This window comes from Trichoderma gamsii, assembly GCF_001481775.2.
Source record: "Trichoderma gamsii strain T6085 chromosome Unknown Scaffold_93.2, whole genome shotgun sequence".
NCBI lineage: Eukaryota > Fungi > Ascomycota > Sordariomycetes > Hypocreales > Hypocreaceae > Trichoderma > Trichoderma gamsii.
Window position 1 is genome coordinate 1,037 of NW_020171430.1, and position 14,048 is coordinate 15,084.

The window sequence follows — 14,048 nt, forward strand, 5'->3', positions numbered from 1 at the left end:
AAAATTAAAGCTATATTTTAGCTTTTTATTATTTATTTATAGTTTTAAAGGCCTTAATAAATTTATTTTTATAATTTTAATATTTTTTAAAAATATATTATATTTTTACTTAAAAGTTTTTTTAATTTAAGTTTATATTTTAATCCTTTATATAAGGCTTAAACTATTCTTTAAATACTTTTGTAAGGTAATTAATTATAAAGTAAACTTTATTTTTATTATTTATTAAAGTAATAATAAAGTATTTAAAGTAAGTTTTTACTTTATTAAAGTATTTCTTTTTATTATTAAGGTTTTTATTATAATTATTTAATTACTTAAGTTAAATAATTTCTTTTTTTTCTTTAATATAATAAATATTTAATTATTTCTTTTATTTTTTAATAATAACCTTTTACTTAATTATAAAATATTCTAAGGTTTTAATATATATAAAAAGAGTATTAATTATTTATTATTTTAAAGTAAGCTTTAGTAATAATATTTATTATAGGTTAATAAAGGTATTTTAATTTATTAAGTTTACTAATAGTTAAGCATTAGCTATTATTATAATATTACCTATAGGTTTAATAACTATTTAAATAAAAGTTATTAATATATAATAACTTAAGTTATTAATATTTTAAATAGTTAATAGCTTATAAGATTTCTAAGGGATAAACTTAATTTATAGTTTATATTAGTAAATTAATTAAGGGATTTATAAGTAATAGTAAATAATAATAATAATATTACTTAAAAAGTAAGCTATAAAGTATATTATAATTTTAGTTTTATATTAATAATTAATTATATAAGTTATTTAAATAAGTATAAAGAAATAAACTTATATATTTAATTAATTAAATAAAATTATTTATAAAATTTAAGAATTTATTATAAATTATCTTAAAATTTTAATAATTTATCCTTAACTTATTAAATTATAAAAATAATTTAATAATTTATTTATAATTAGTAAGTTAGTCTTATATTAATTTAGTCTTACTTACCCAATAAGCTTATTAGTGTAATTATAAAAGATAAGTTATAATATTAATATAATAAGTATTTAATTATTTTTTTTATTTTTTAATAGTAATCTTTTATTTATTTATTAATTTCTTTAAGGCTTTAATATATAAAAAAAAAATTAATTACTTACTATTTTAAAGTAAGTACTAGTAATAATACTTACTATAAGTTAATAAGGGAATCTTAGTTTATTAAGTTTATTAATAATTAAATATTAGCTATTATTATAATATTACCTATAAGTCTAGTAACTATTTAAATAAAAGTTATTAATATATAATAAACTATATATTAAATAATTAATAATATAAAGGCTTCCTAAGGAATAAACTTAAAGTTTAGTTTAAGGTTTATATTAATAAAATAATTAAGAAATCTTTAAGTAAATATAAATAATAATAATAAATATTATTAAATAATAAATAATATAAAGTATATTATAATTTTAATTTTATATTAATAACTAACTATTTAAGTTATTTAAATAAATATAAAGAAATAAACTTATATATTTAATTAAGTTAACTTACTAAACTTATTTAGTAAGAGCGGTAAGTGGCTCTTTATTAGTGCCCCGGTCTTTAATTAATCCGGCGAGACTTACCCAGTAGGCCTGTTAGTACAACTATAAGAGTTAGGTTATAACACCCGCACCTCTGCGTCCACAGGTAGCTGCTTAGCACATGCTTCTTCAACAGGTACCCACGCATTAAAGTAGTGTTTCCCTGGCTGCGAGAGCTTTAGGCAGTTAAGCCTTAGTAATAAGCTTAGTGAGGAATAGTATGCTAATGTGAAAGATATAGTTTTAATGTTCCCGATTGTTGCGCTGTAATATGCTCAATGTTAAAATAGCTGCAGAGAATTTTACTTTAGAGGGTAATTAATCAACCCAGATAATAAGAGCCTATATAATAGTATTAATGCCCCTTAAAATTTTCATAGTAAATATGGAAATGCTTTAATTAATATAATTACTAAGCCATGACAAATGCGAAGAGAAGCTCTGTAAAACAATAGATCTCGGTGGGATTTTCAGCTACAATGGGATAGCATTTATAACAGGAGCTTTATTCTTATGACGTCCTGACCTATACTATTGTACTTAGGTATAGGGTAGGTTCCCAATCTATAAACTAAGGCATTAGTTTATATTAGCAGAGAGATATAAGGGATTTAATAAGCAGAGTAATTATATAATTAATAAAGTTATAAATAACTAATTTAATTATTATTTAAGAGTGCTATATTAATAACTAATTATTTAAGTTCTATTTAATAAGTGTAATAAATAATTCTTATATAGTAAGTTATTCTAGGTGGCTTATAATCTTAATTATAATCCTCTAGGATAGCTCACTCTAGTGTTTACAATCTATTATGGGTGGCTTATAATATAAGATATAATCCTCTCTTAATTAGTTCATCGGTCCGAGGTATTTCCGTAGGTACGTATCTTATGGTTTTATTGGTTCGTAACAATTCTTTGGCTCTCGTCAGGTGACAACCCGCGAGTTGTCTCTATTAAGAAAGCTTATTTTAAGCCTGAAGTTGGCCCTTTTGAGTATTCTCTCCCGAGTGCAACGATCTTATGCGTCTTGGTAGTGCCGTATGCTAGACCATATCGAGTAAAACAGTCCGTTGATTCACTAGAGGATGACATGGTTTGACAGGCCTGGCTTCGAGCATTTTCTGTCGCCATGATTAACGGCAGTTTAAGGCATCGCTCTTTATTTTCTACTCTAGATATGGCTATGTAACTAAAATAGATTCCTTGATATTTGAATTTCTTTAACATCCTCTTACTGCGGGTTTGTAATACCGGCTCTATGAAATAGGTTGAATGAAGATGGTTGGCAAATTCATTTAGTGCGCAGCAGCTCTTACGGTTCTCGCCCGGGCCTCGCTCGCGAAGCCGTTTACACGAAAGCTCCGAATCAAGGACATCTCCTTTCTGGCTCTTTGCGGGCCGGATTGACAATTTCGGTAACGTGCAACCTCCTATTCACTTTGATTCCAATTACTAACACTGATTTAGGTCATACGCTGAAAGGACATAGCGTTGTTGCCGATTAATACGAACGATGCATCTCCGCGGCCGAGTTGCCCTCTGTTTCAGAGACTACGACGCAAAGAGCCTCTCCATGGGAGGCTTACAAATATGCTTCACACAGATAATACTCTTTGTTTAACTTATTCTAATGTCCAAGAGATACATGCAGTCCGAATGGCATCATTTGGATCCGCCAACAAGATGGCTAGATTTATCAGCCACGGCGATAAACCCTTCCGGGGATTACATCATACAGCATCAAGGGGCGATCCGAATTTTCATCGCGGTGCTATAGATTATCCAACACTAAGAAATTCGTAATTTAGTATGGGAGTACAGGCTGGATGATGGAGGCGCTGGGAGATGTATAAAGGGAAGGCTTCGTTGACAGAGGAAGATGTTCTGTCCACGCAAGCAACAGTTCGAAGACATCTAAACAGCACTCACCACAAACCAAGCAGCACGTCTTTATAAAGTCCCATACTCCTATGAGTATCAAGCTTAGCTCACAAAAAATTTAACAGCAAAAAGTTTGACAAAAGAAAATACAATGGCTGCCCAAACTGTCCTCGTCACCGGTGCTTCAGGCTACATTGCAGCCCACGTCGTGGAGGCCTTCCTTAAGAGAGGCTACAACGTTCGCGGAACCGTGCGCTCAGAGAAGACGGCTGAAGAGGTGTGCAAGACGCACTCAAATTATGCTGACCAACTCAGTATTGCCATTGTTCCCGATATGGCTGCTGCCAGTGCTTTCGACGAGGCTGTCAAGGGAGTCGATGGTGTAAGTAGACACACGAGCTATCATGAAAGGTTCAACGTACTAATATATATCAACATATAGATCATCCACACCGCCTCGCCTTTCATCCTGAATGCTACCGATTTTGAAAAGGAGCTTATGCAGCCTGCTATCAAGGGCACAACTTCCATCCTAGAGGCTGCCCAGAAGTACAATCCTTCCGTCTCCAGAATCGTCGTAACTTCGTCTTTTGCCTCTGTTCTGGACCCCATGCAAGGCCAACGACCTGGATACGTCTACAAGGAGGCCGACTGGAACCCCATCACCGTCGAGCAAGCCAATAGCAACCCCGTCATGGCATATCTCGCCTCGAAGACCTTCGCTGAGCGAGCTGTATTTGACTACGTCGAGGCAAACAAGCCAAACTTCACCGTGGCCACTCTTTGCCCCCCTATGGTCTACGGACCAATCATTCACAGCGTTGGCGATATTAAGTCGCTTAACACCTCTTCCGGCGACATCAACCGACTCATCGATGGCTCAGAGAAGGATGTTCCCGATACTTCCTTCCATGCATTTGCCGACGTTCGCGATCGTAGGTTTTCCCAGCATCCACCTACATGTCGTTCACAGTGCTAACTATGACTCTTACAGTTGCCGAAGCTCACGTCTTGGCCTTCGAAAAGCCAGAGGCCGCTGGACAGCGATACCTGGTTGCCAATTCTGCTTACAGCTACCAGCAGATTTGTGACATCATCAGGGAAAAGTTCCCCGAGCAGAGCGAGCTGACGCCCAAGGGCAACACTGGCGCTTCTCTTCCTCCTGCTTACAGACTTGATACTACCAAGGCTGCTACTGAGCTTGGCCTCAAGTTCAGACCGCTGCAGGAGACTATTGTGGACATGGTCAACAGCTTGTTGAAGCTGCGCCAGTAGGAGGAAAGCTCGTTTACTCTGGAGTCAGGAAGTTTCCTTTCGTGGCGAGCAATCGGCAGATAGTCCTAACAATATTGAATAGAGCAAAAAATAGAGAAATGAGAAGAAGATGATCATGAAAGAATTGTTCCATCTACTACTCTCCTTCGGCTAGTCCCTTTCTATGGCGCCGGCAAACTATTCATTCAATGCCAAATGCCGAGTTCAAAGCGCTAGATATAGACAAGAATCACTTCCGGTGGTCTCCGAGCTGAATACAAACATGCCTATCAACAATATAGACTTTCACCTCGTAAACATATGCAATAGTACCTCCGATCTTTGCATACAGCAAGCACATGCGCCAACCCCCTTGTCTGACTAGGCCCAGCCAAGATTCTGCATCCTCGCGTCTCTCCAATGACATGATATCCGAAAAGCCTCATTCCATGACGCTAAGCTGGTGTAAACCGTAGCTCTCACTCTACCAAGTAAGCTTAACCCAACGGTTGACATGTCACGTAGTTTGTATAACCTTTCCCGTAGGGATACGTACGTGACTCTGTTCTATCAGACAACAAGGATGCTCCAGGTAGTAGAAACATTTGGCGTGGCTACGCAAGGAGACCATTATGTTTCACAAACAGTATTACTGTACGAGCTCTCTATTAATGTGGGGGATGCGGATGACAGTCCGTAGTCGTGGTGCCAGGATTCTCCTCTGCTGAGCTCGCGGAATTTTTGGCACTCATGAGGCGGTGTTGTGGAATGCTGCTCGGGTTTTCGCGCGCAACTAGCTGTGCAGCTCTTTCCGGCTGTACGCGGACGAATCGATGATTTCGATGATGTGGCATTGGAGGAAGATGGCCGGTGTTGGTGCAACAGCGGTGAATTGAATCACTGTGTCGCCGAGTGGTCACCGTCTTTTTCGTTGAGCGGCGAAACTTGACGGTTCATCGACTTCGTAAATGCCTTCGTCGTTACCTCTCCTGTGGCCCTTGTTGACCATCCTATGTCTTTTTGCGAGCTAGATGTTATTGTTACTTATTGACTTTGCCTTGTCGACTCTCGCTCCCCAGAGTCCGCATGAGTCAACAGCTTCTCCACAACCTCGCCCTCCCGCTCGACGCGTCCCCGAAATCATCTCTCCCAGCTCACGTTGCGGCTAGGCACCCACGCTTTAGCTTCTTCCGTTTTATTTTATACAACTTACGAATGATTGTATGTGCTTTGTTTCCGACTGATTTGCTTACGGCAGCTACCATACGCCTTGAGCTCGCTCAAAAAGAATGCCCAAGGCACCTGCTAAAATTATACAACTACCTATCACGTTGCTTACTTGTCTCATTATTTCCCCTTTCTCCCGACTTCAATTGTGAAACTAGTTTATTTTCCTTGATCGTGGATCTCTACAGCTATAAAACAATCATTTCCACTCTAAGGCATCGCGTAGAGGCTTCGATGCATCCAGAAGGGAAAACCGCCTTGACGTTAAAGGACTCGGATTGAGAAATGCGAGTTACTGCATCTGGTGTCTCTGGCGGAGGTACGGGGGTACCTAATATTGTCCGTCCTATGCATAAATCATTATAAAGGCTTATAAGAATAGACTGTAACTTCTTCGCTAAAATAGACCTCTTTGTGTTCTTCGATAGAGACTAGAAATCTTAAGATTGAAGACAGTAAGAGACCGAACTGTATACCCATTACTTGTGTTATCCTATAAACTATATTTTCTATTAATATTAAGTAAAATAATCCCTAAGATATAATCTTTATATAACAACCTAAGTTACTAATATCCTAGATAGTTAGTGGCTTATAAGATTCCTAAGGGATAAACCTAGTCTATAGTTTATATTAGCGGATTAGTTAGGAGATTTATAGGCAATAGTAAGTAGTAAATAATAATATTACTTAAAGAGTAAGCTATAAAGTATATTATAATTTTAATTTTATATTAATAACTAGCTATTTAAGTTATTTAATAAGTATAAAGAAGTAAACTTATATATTTAGTTAAGTTTCTTAAATTATAATAAATTAATAGTAATTCTTATTAATTTTAAATATTAAATTATAATAAATTAAAGTTAATTCTTATTAACTTAATCTTAATTAGAGATTTAGCCTTAAGTTAATTTAAATTTACTTACCTAATAGGTCTATTTGTAATAACCTAAGTCACTAATATCTTAAACAGTTAGTAGCTTATGAGATTCCCAAGGGATAAACCTAGTCTATAGTTTATATTAGCGGATTAGTTAGGAGATCTATGGGCAATAGTAAATAGTAAATAATAATATTACTTAGAGAGTAGGCTGTAGAGTGTGTTATAATTTTAGTTTTATATTAATAATTAGCTATTTAAGTTATTTAAGTAAGTATAGAGAAGTAAACTTATATATTTAATTAGCTAAATGGGATTAAGGGTTAAATTCTTAATTCTATTATGGATTGCTATTAAGATTATTAATCCTAAAATAAATTAATATTATATTTCTTAATTCTATTTTAATTAGCTAGCCGGTCTTATATTAATTTAGTTTTATTTACCCTATAGGCTAGTTATTATAACTATAAGTATTAGGTTATAATATAATACTCCTTTCCTATTAGTCTTATCTTTAAGACCTTACTTATTTGTCACAACCTGGTTCACTGTGAACTGCGAATCCCTTATAAGCAGTTGGTTCCGTTACAATAGTTGCTTACAATAGTGATTATTGGCCTAATCTTTTGCCCTGTTTGGCTTAACGGTATAACGGATCGTTACACAATTGTGTCACGACCTAACACTTATGGTCGCGACCAGGGGCCTACCGGGTAGGCCAGAACGGAAGAATGTATATCCGTTCCACTAATTAAACACTACTTAATGGAATCTATTATTAAGTATGTTAAGTGTAACTTAATGAACTTAATTGTTAAGTACACCGAGGACATTTAGCTAACTGGATATATAAGTTTACTTCTTTAGGCTTATTAAAATAACTTAAATAGCTAATTATTAATATAAAATTAAAATTATAACACACTTTATACTGCTTATTATTTAGTAATATTTATTATTATTATTTATATTATATAAAGATCCCTTAATTACTCCACTAATATAAACCTAGAACTAAACTTTAAGTTTATCCCTTAGGAATCCCTTATATTACTAACTATTTAATATATAATTTATTATATATTAATAACTCTTATTTAAATAGTTATAAAACCTATATGTAATATTAAAATAATAGCTATTAATAAACAGAACTTTAACCTAATGTAAGATATTCCTACTAAATAACAGTAAGTGCTACTACCTTAGCTTACCCCTAAGCAAAGGGTAATTAACACACTTCTTACTTATATTAAGACCCTAAAATAAACTATTATAAAATAATAAGAATAATTAAACACCTATTACACTAAGGAAAAAGAAAAAATTATTTAACCTAAGAGGCCAGATAACTATAACAGTAACTATATTAATAAAGAGAAATACTTTAATAAAATAAAAACTTATTTTAGCTACTTTAATATTACTCTATTAGATAATAAGGATAAGGTTTATTTTATAGGAAGCTATTTTATAAGGGCAGCTAAAGAATAGTTTAGACCTTATATAAAGGATTAAAATGCTAAACTAAACTAAATAAAACTAAAGGAAAAAACCTAATATATTTTTAAGAAATATTAAAACTTTAAGGATAAATTTATTAAGGCCTTTAAAACTACTAATAAATAATAGAAAGTAGAAAAATAGCTTTAATCTCTAATCCAAAAAGGACCCTTATTTAAACATATAGCTACCTTTATTTAACTCCTTTAGAAAGTTAATTAAATTAAAGAATTTAAGAAGGAATGCTATTATATAAGCGTTAAACTAAAAGTTAAGGATAAACTTTATAAACTTAACTAAGATAAAATAAGCTTTGCTAAATTTCTAAAAAAAGCTATTAAAATTAATAATAAATAATTTAAATATAAATAAAAATATAAGGCTAAAAAAAATAAAACTTAACTAAGATACTAGCCCTAAGCTAATTAAGGAAAAAAATAAGATAATTACATTGCAAAAAATAACAATACTTAACTTAAAAGAATAAACATTAATAACATTAATGTAACGATCCGGTCCCTAGATCCTAGGTTATTGTTATAGGGTAGGGGATTCCTAAGGGATAGATGCGTGTGTCTATGTAGGCAGATGGGATAGGATATCCGTTATTAAGCACATTGCGTAGTCACTTAGTTAGTAAATAAAGTATAACCTATATCTAGTACTATTATATTATTAACAACTAACTATCTAAGCTATTTAATAAGTGTATTTTATTTAACTTATATAGTAAGTTATTTTATAAGGACTAATATAGCCTATTAGTCTATTATCCTAAGGACCGCTCGCGTATATCAGTCTAATATATAGGACCGCTAGCTTATTGTCAGTTCTCCTTTAATTAATCCTACGTTCTAAGGTTATTCCGGGGTATATACTGCGTTATATTCCTTAAGAGGTTGGGTTATAATATAATACTCCCTTCCTAAAGGTCTTATCCTTAAGGCCTATTATATAACATCTATTATTATACCTTACAGTAGTGTGTTTCTATTAATAAGTGATTTTTCCTCCTTATATTTTTATTTTATTATTTCCATGGCTTCTATTAGGAAGCGCTGTAAGGCCTTTTCCTTAGCTAAGCGTGTTCTAGGCGTAAGTATAGCAGCTAATATACTGTGCACTTATTACTATTATTTAAAATTAACTTGCGTTATATTTAATGCATTTAATTATTACGCTAACTGCATATAGCTAAAGAAGTTATGCAATGGGATTATAGTAGCGGAATCTTATAAGTTTTTTCCTTAAAATATTTTTTTTTTTTTTTTTAGTAATAACTAATTATTTTTAATAGAAAGAGTATCTATGTAAGAGAGCGCATTAAAGTGTAAGGAAGAAAAGACCGGTAAATATATTAAGTCTCTTAATACTTAGATATTAAAGTTACAGTCTAAACTCACAGAGGAGTTAAATTATTTATTATGTATTTATAAGATATAAAAGAAGGTAAAAGAGCGGGGTAAAGAGTTATTTTATTATAGGATAATTAAAGAGGATGCGGCAGTAGCCGCTAAACAGTCCTTTAAATAGGTTGCTGTTTCACATCCGGGGCCTAGTTCTGTTTCTAACGGCCTAGCTTCCTTTAAGCAGGTTAATTTAGGCGCGATTAATCCAGCATTATTTAGGCTTTTAAATCCTAATAGATCTTATTTACTATTACCTACGCATTCTCCAAATGTTTAATAGGTTCCCAGCTATTTGCATTATTGTTATAGTTTTTCCATTTTACTAGGTATTTGCATAGCCCGTTTTAGTTAAGTTTAAATTCAAGGATTTTCTTAACTTCATATTCTTCTTCCTCTCCTTTAATTATAATTTTATTATGAATAATTTCGCCTATATCTTCGTTAACTAGAGCTTTTTCTAGCAGTAAAATATAAAAGACTTTATAGAGTTTACTTCCTTATTTCCCTTTTACATTAGGGATATTAAGTTCATAGCTAACTTCTCTTACTTTCTTTATAATTTTATATAGTCTTACTTTTTTATAGTCCAGTTTATTATTTAACTAATTTATTTTAATATTAGCTTATTTATTTCCTCTTATATATTAGCAGAGGTAAACTATATCCCCCTCCTAAAGGGTTAGACCTCTAAGCCTTATTTAATTAGTATACTTTTATATTTATGCACATACTAATTTAAGTTACGCTTATAGTTCTTCATGCAGTTTAATCATATCGTCTGCCTTAATTATTGCTTTTTCTATATCCTTACTATTATATAGCGGTCTATATGCTTTAAGTTTAAAGCTATAGTTAAGGAAAAATAGGGATTTTCCAGTGGATTTTAATAGTGTGCTATTATATAAGAGTTAGGCAATAGGTAGTTTTTCTGCCTAGTTATCTTATTATAGGTTAATATAGCATTACAACCATGCTTTAATAATTTAGTTAATTCTCTCTGTTTATCTATCTATTTAAGGGTAATATACTATGCTAGCCTTATAATTTATTCCTAGTCTAGCTATAAGTGCTTTCTAGAATTTAAAAATAAATGTTATTCCTTAATTAAAGATAATATCTCCTAGTAATCTATAGTTTACGCTAATAAATCTTATAAAGACATAGGCAAGGTCTTTAGCGTCTATTGCTTCCTTATAAGGGATAAAGTAAGCTATTTTTATTAATTTATTAACTATAACAAATATACTATTATATTTTATACCTATTACTAATTCCTGTAATAGTGGTAATTTTGTAATGTAGTTAAATGAGATTAATTCCCATAGTCTTATAGGTATTAGTAAGGGTTAAATCTTACTATATAATAAGTGCCTAGCGCTCTTACTTTATTAGCACATATCACAATAAAATACAATATATTAAACTACTTTCTTTATTCCGCTAAGGTAGTAATATTATTATACTTATTCCTTAGTTTTGCATATACCCTTATAACTGTGTAAGGGGTATTAATATACTGTTTTTACTACTTTATTATATAATTCCTCTAATACCCATACCTTATTCTTATAGGTTAGTATTCCATCATTAAGGGTTACTCCTTCTAGGATATTATTTATTTCCCATTAGGCAATATAATCCTTAATTTTTATAATTATAGGGTTATCTTCCTTAATATAGAATATTACAGCTAAGGATTATTACACTAAGTTCCCTTTATTATTATAGTGTAATATCTATGCTAAATAGTCTAGAATTTCTTAGAATAGTTTAGGTTTCCGGCTAAGCGCGTCTGCTTATTTATTTTCTTTTCCTTTAACATAAATAAGTTTATAATTAAACTGTGCTAGTTCTTTAAAGTATCTAACTTATTATTTAAATAGTCTTTAGGTTATTGTAAAGTAAGTAATGTTATTATAATCAGTCTAGACCTTAATTTTATATATACTTCTATATAAGTAATGTCTTTATTCTTTAAATGCTTCTATAATAGCTATAAATTCCTTATTATAAATAGGGTATTATAATGCTAGTCTGTGGAGTTTTTTAGAAAAGAATGCAATAGGTTATAATTTCCCTTTTTTATCTTAGTGTCTAATTTATCCTCCTATTGCGTAGTCTAAGGCGTTAGTTTTTACTTTAATAGGTCTTATTTTATTAAATATAATTAAAACTAGTTCACTGGTAATAGCGTTTTTAAGTTGTTAAAATACTATGATTTCTAGTTCTTCCCATTTAAACTTAATTTCCTTTTTTATAAGGTTTATAAGTAGTGTAGTAATCTTAGTAAAGTCTTTAATAAATCTTTAGTAATAGTTTATTAATCCTAAGAAGCTCTATACTTCTTTAATATTCTTAGGATCTTTCCAGTCTTAAATTGCGCTAATTTTAGCAGGGTTTATTTATATATTTCTAAGTGTAATAATATATCCTAGGAATATTACTTCCTATACTTTAAATTAATATTTTTTAGGTTTTATAAGGAGATTAGTGTCTTTTAGTGCCTATAGTACCTTATAGACGTATTCCTTATATTCTTTGCGAGTTTTTAAGAAGATTAGGATGTTATCTAGGTAAATAATGATAAATTGGTTAATGTATTCCTTAAGTATAAAGTTAATTATTTTTTAAAATGTAGCGGGTGCATTAGTAAGTCTAAAAGGAATAATAAAGCATTTAAATAGTCTATATTATATTTAAAATGCTATTTTCTATTTATTGCCTTCCTTAATTTATATAAGGTTATAGGCTCCTTTAAGGTTAAGGGCTATAAACCAGTTTACTCCTGCAAGCCTGTCTTTAATTTCCGAGATTAAAGGCAGTAGTATATAATCTTTCTTTATTATTTTATTAAGCTGTCGGTAATTTATTACTAAGCGTAGCTTACTGTTTTTCTTAGGTATAAATATAATAGGGTATCCTGCTAATAATAAGGATATTTATATATATCCTAATTTTAATTGCTTGTTTAACTATTCTTATAGGGTTATAAGTTTAGTTTTACTAAGGTTATAGATTTTATAGAACTTAGGCGTGGTTCTATCTTTTAGCTTAATAATGTAGTCCTATTTAGTGTGGACTAGTGTTTTAGTTTATACTATTTTAGTATATAGTTTCTTATATTATTAAAACTTTCGTGGAATAGGTTTTAACTATTCTTTAAGATCTTTGTTTTTATCCCTGTCTTGGCCTTAGGTTTGTACCTTAGCTTTGGCGAGTTCGGCGTTAATAAAGGCTAATTCTCATTGTATAAATGCGATTTTCTTTTATATCTATATGACTTTTGATTTATTTTATTTATTATAGTGCTGTAGAGGGATAGTTAATGGTGTTTTGTTGATTTTAACTGTTTTTGTTAAGGGCGTTTCCTCTTTTTATTACTTCTTGCCTTTTAACAGTGGCACAGGGGCTTCTGACTTAGTTAGCGGCATTCGCTCCTTCCGTAGCTCCTCCTGGTTAAGTTATAACTTTATTTTAATTAGTAAACTTAAGTTATTACTCTAGCTTAATTAGCCTATTCCTTAGTTAATAATAGGATTATATATTTATAACTATATAAGTCTTAGAATTATATTAAACTTATTAATTAATAGAAGGTTAAATTGCAGTAATGCGGTTTATCCTTAGATTGTGACTTTAAGGTAATTAGTCTCTTTATTAATAATATTATTATTATAAGAGAATTTCTTCCCTTTAGCGTTATAAAGTTTAATAAGCGTAGTCTTTATTTTACATAGGGCTTATGTAAAGTTTATAAAGTCTAGTGAAATATAGTTAGCGGTTGCTCCGGTATTTATTTATACTATAGCGTTATAGCCTATAATTATTGCTTTAATTATAAGCTTAATCCTATTTTATTATTCTATTGCTCTAAGTGTAATTTAATTAATATATATTTTAATTTAAACTTTATTATTTATTTATTAGTTATATTTCTTACATTAATAATATCCTTCCCGTAGGATATTATTTATAGTAAGCTTATAGTACTATTTAATATTTTTCCAGCTAGCTCCATTTTTACTATTCCATTATATACCTTTAGTATAGGTTTTAAAATTATACCCTTAACTTTTAAGGTTATAAATAGTTATATAGAGTAATTATTTATAGTTATAGTGGTCTGCATATTGTTTTATATTATAGAGTGTAAAATTATTTTGTCTGTATTATAAGGGCTTATATTACTTATGCTATTCTAGTATTTTTTAAACTGCGTAGTCCACATAAAAGAGTTTTATATAATATCTCCAGTTTTCCTTTTTATAGTATTTAAAGAATAAGTTTTCCTAGTTTAATTACA

The 14,048-nt window shown here is 30.7% G+C and overlaps 1 protein-coding gene across 1 annotated transcript; it reads left to right on the forward strand.

Moving 5' to 3' along the window:
- Window positions 1-3,617: 3,617 nt before the first annotated feature.
- On the forward strand, window positions 3,618-4,741 carry TGAM01_v211117 (dihydroflavonol-4-reductase; the record flags this gene model as incomplete). Its single annotated transcript, XM_018811068.1, has 3 exons — window positions 3,618-3,848; window positions 3,909-4,401; window positions 4,461-4,741. The coding sequence occupies 3 exons, from the start codon at window positions 3,618-3,620 to the stop codon at window positions 4,739-4,741; spliced, it is 1,005 nt and encodes a 334-aa protein (XP_018655719.1).
- Between the last annotated feature and the right edge of the window lie 9,307 nt (window positions 4,742-14,048).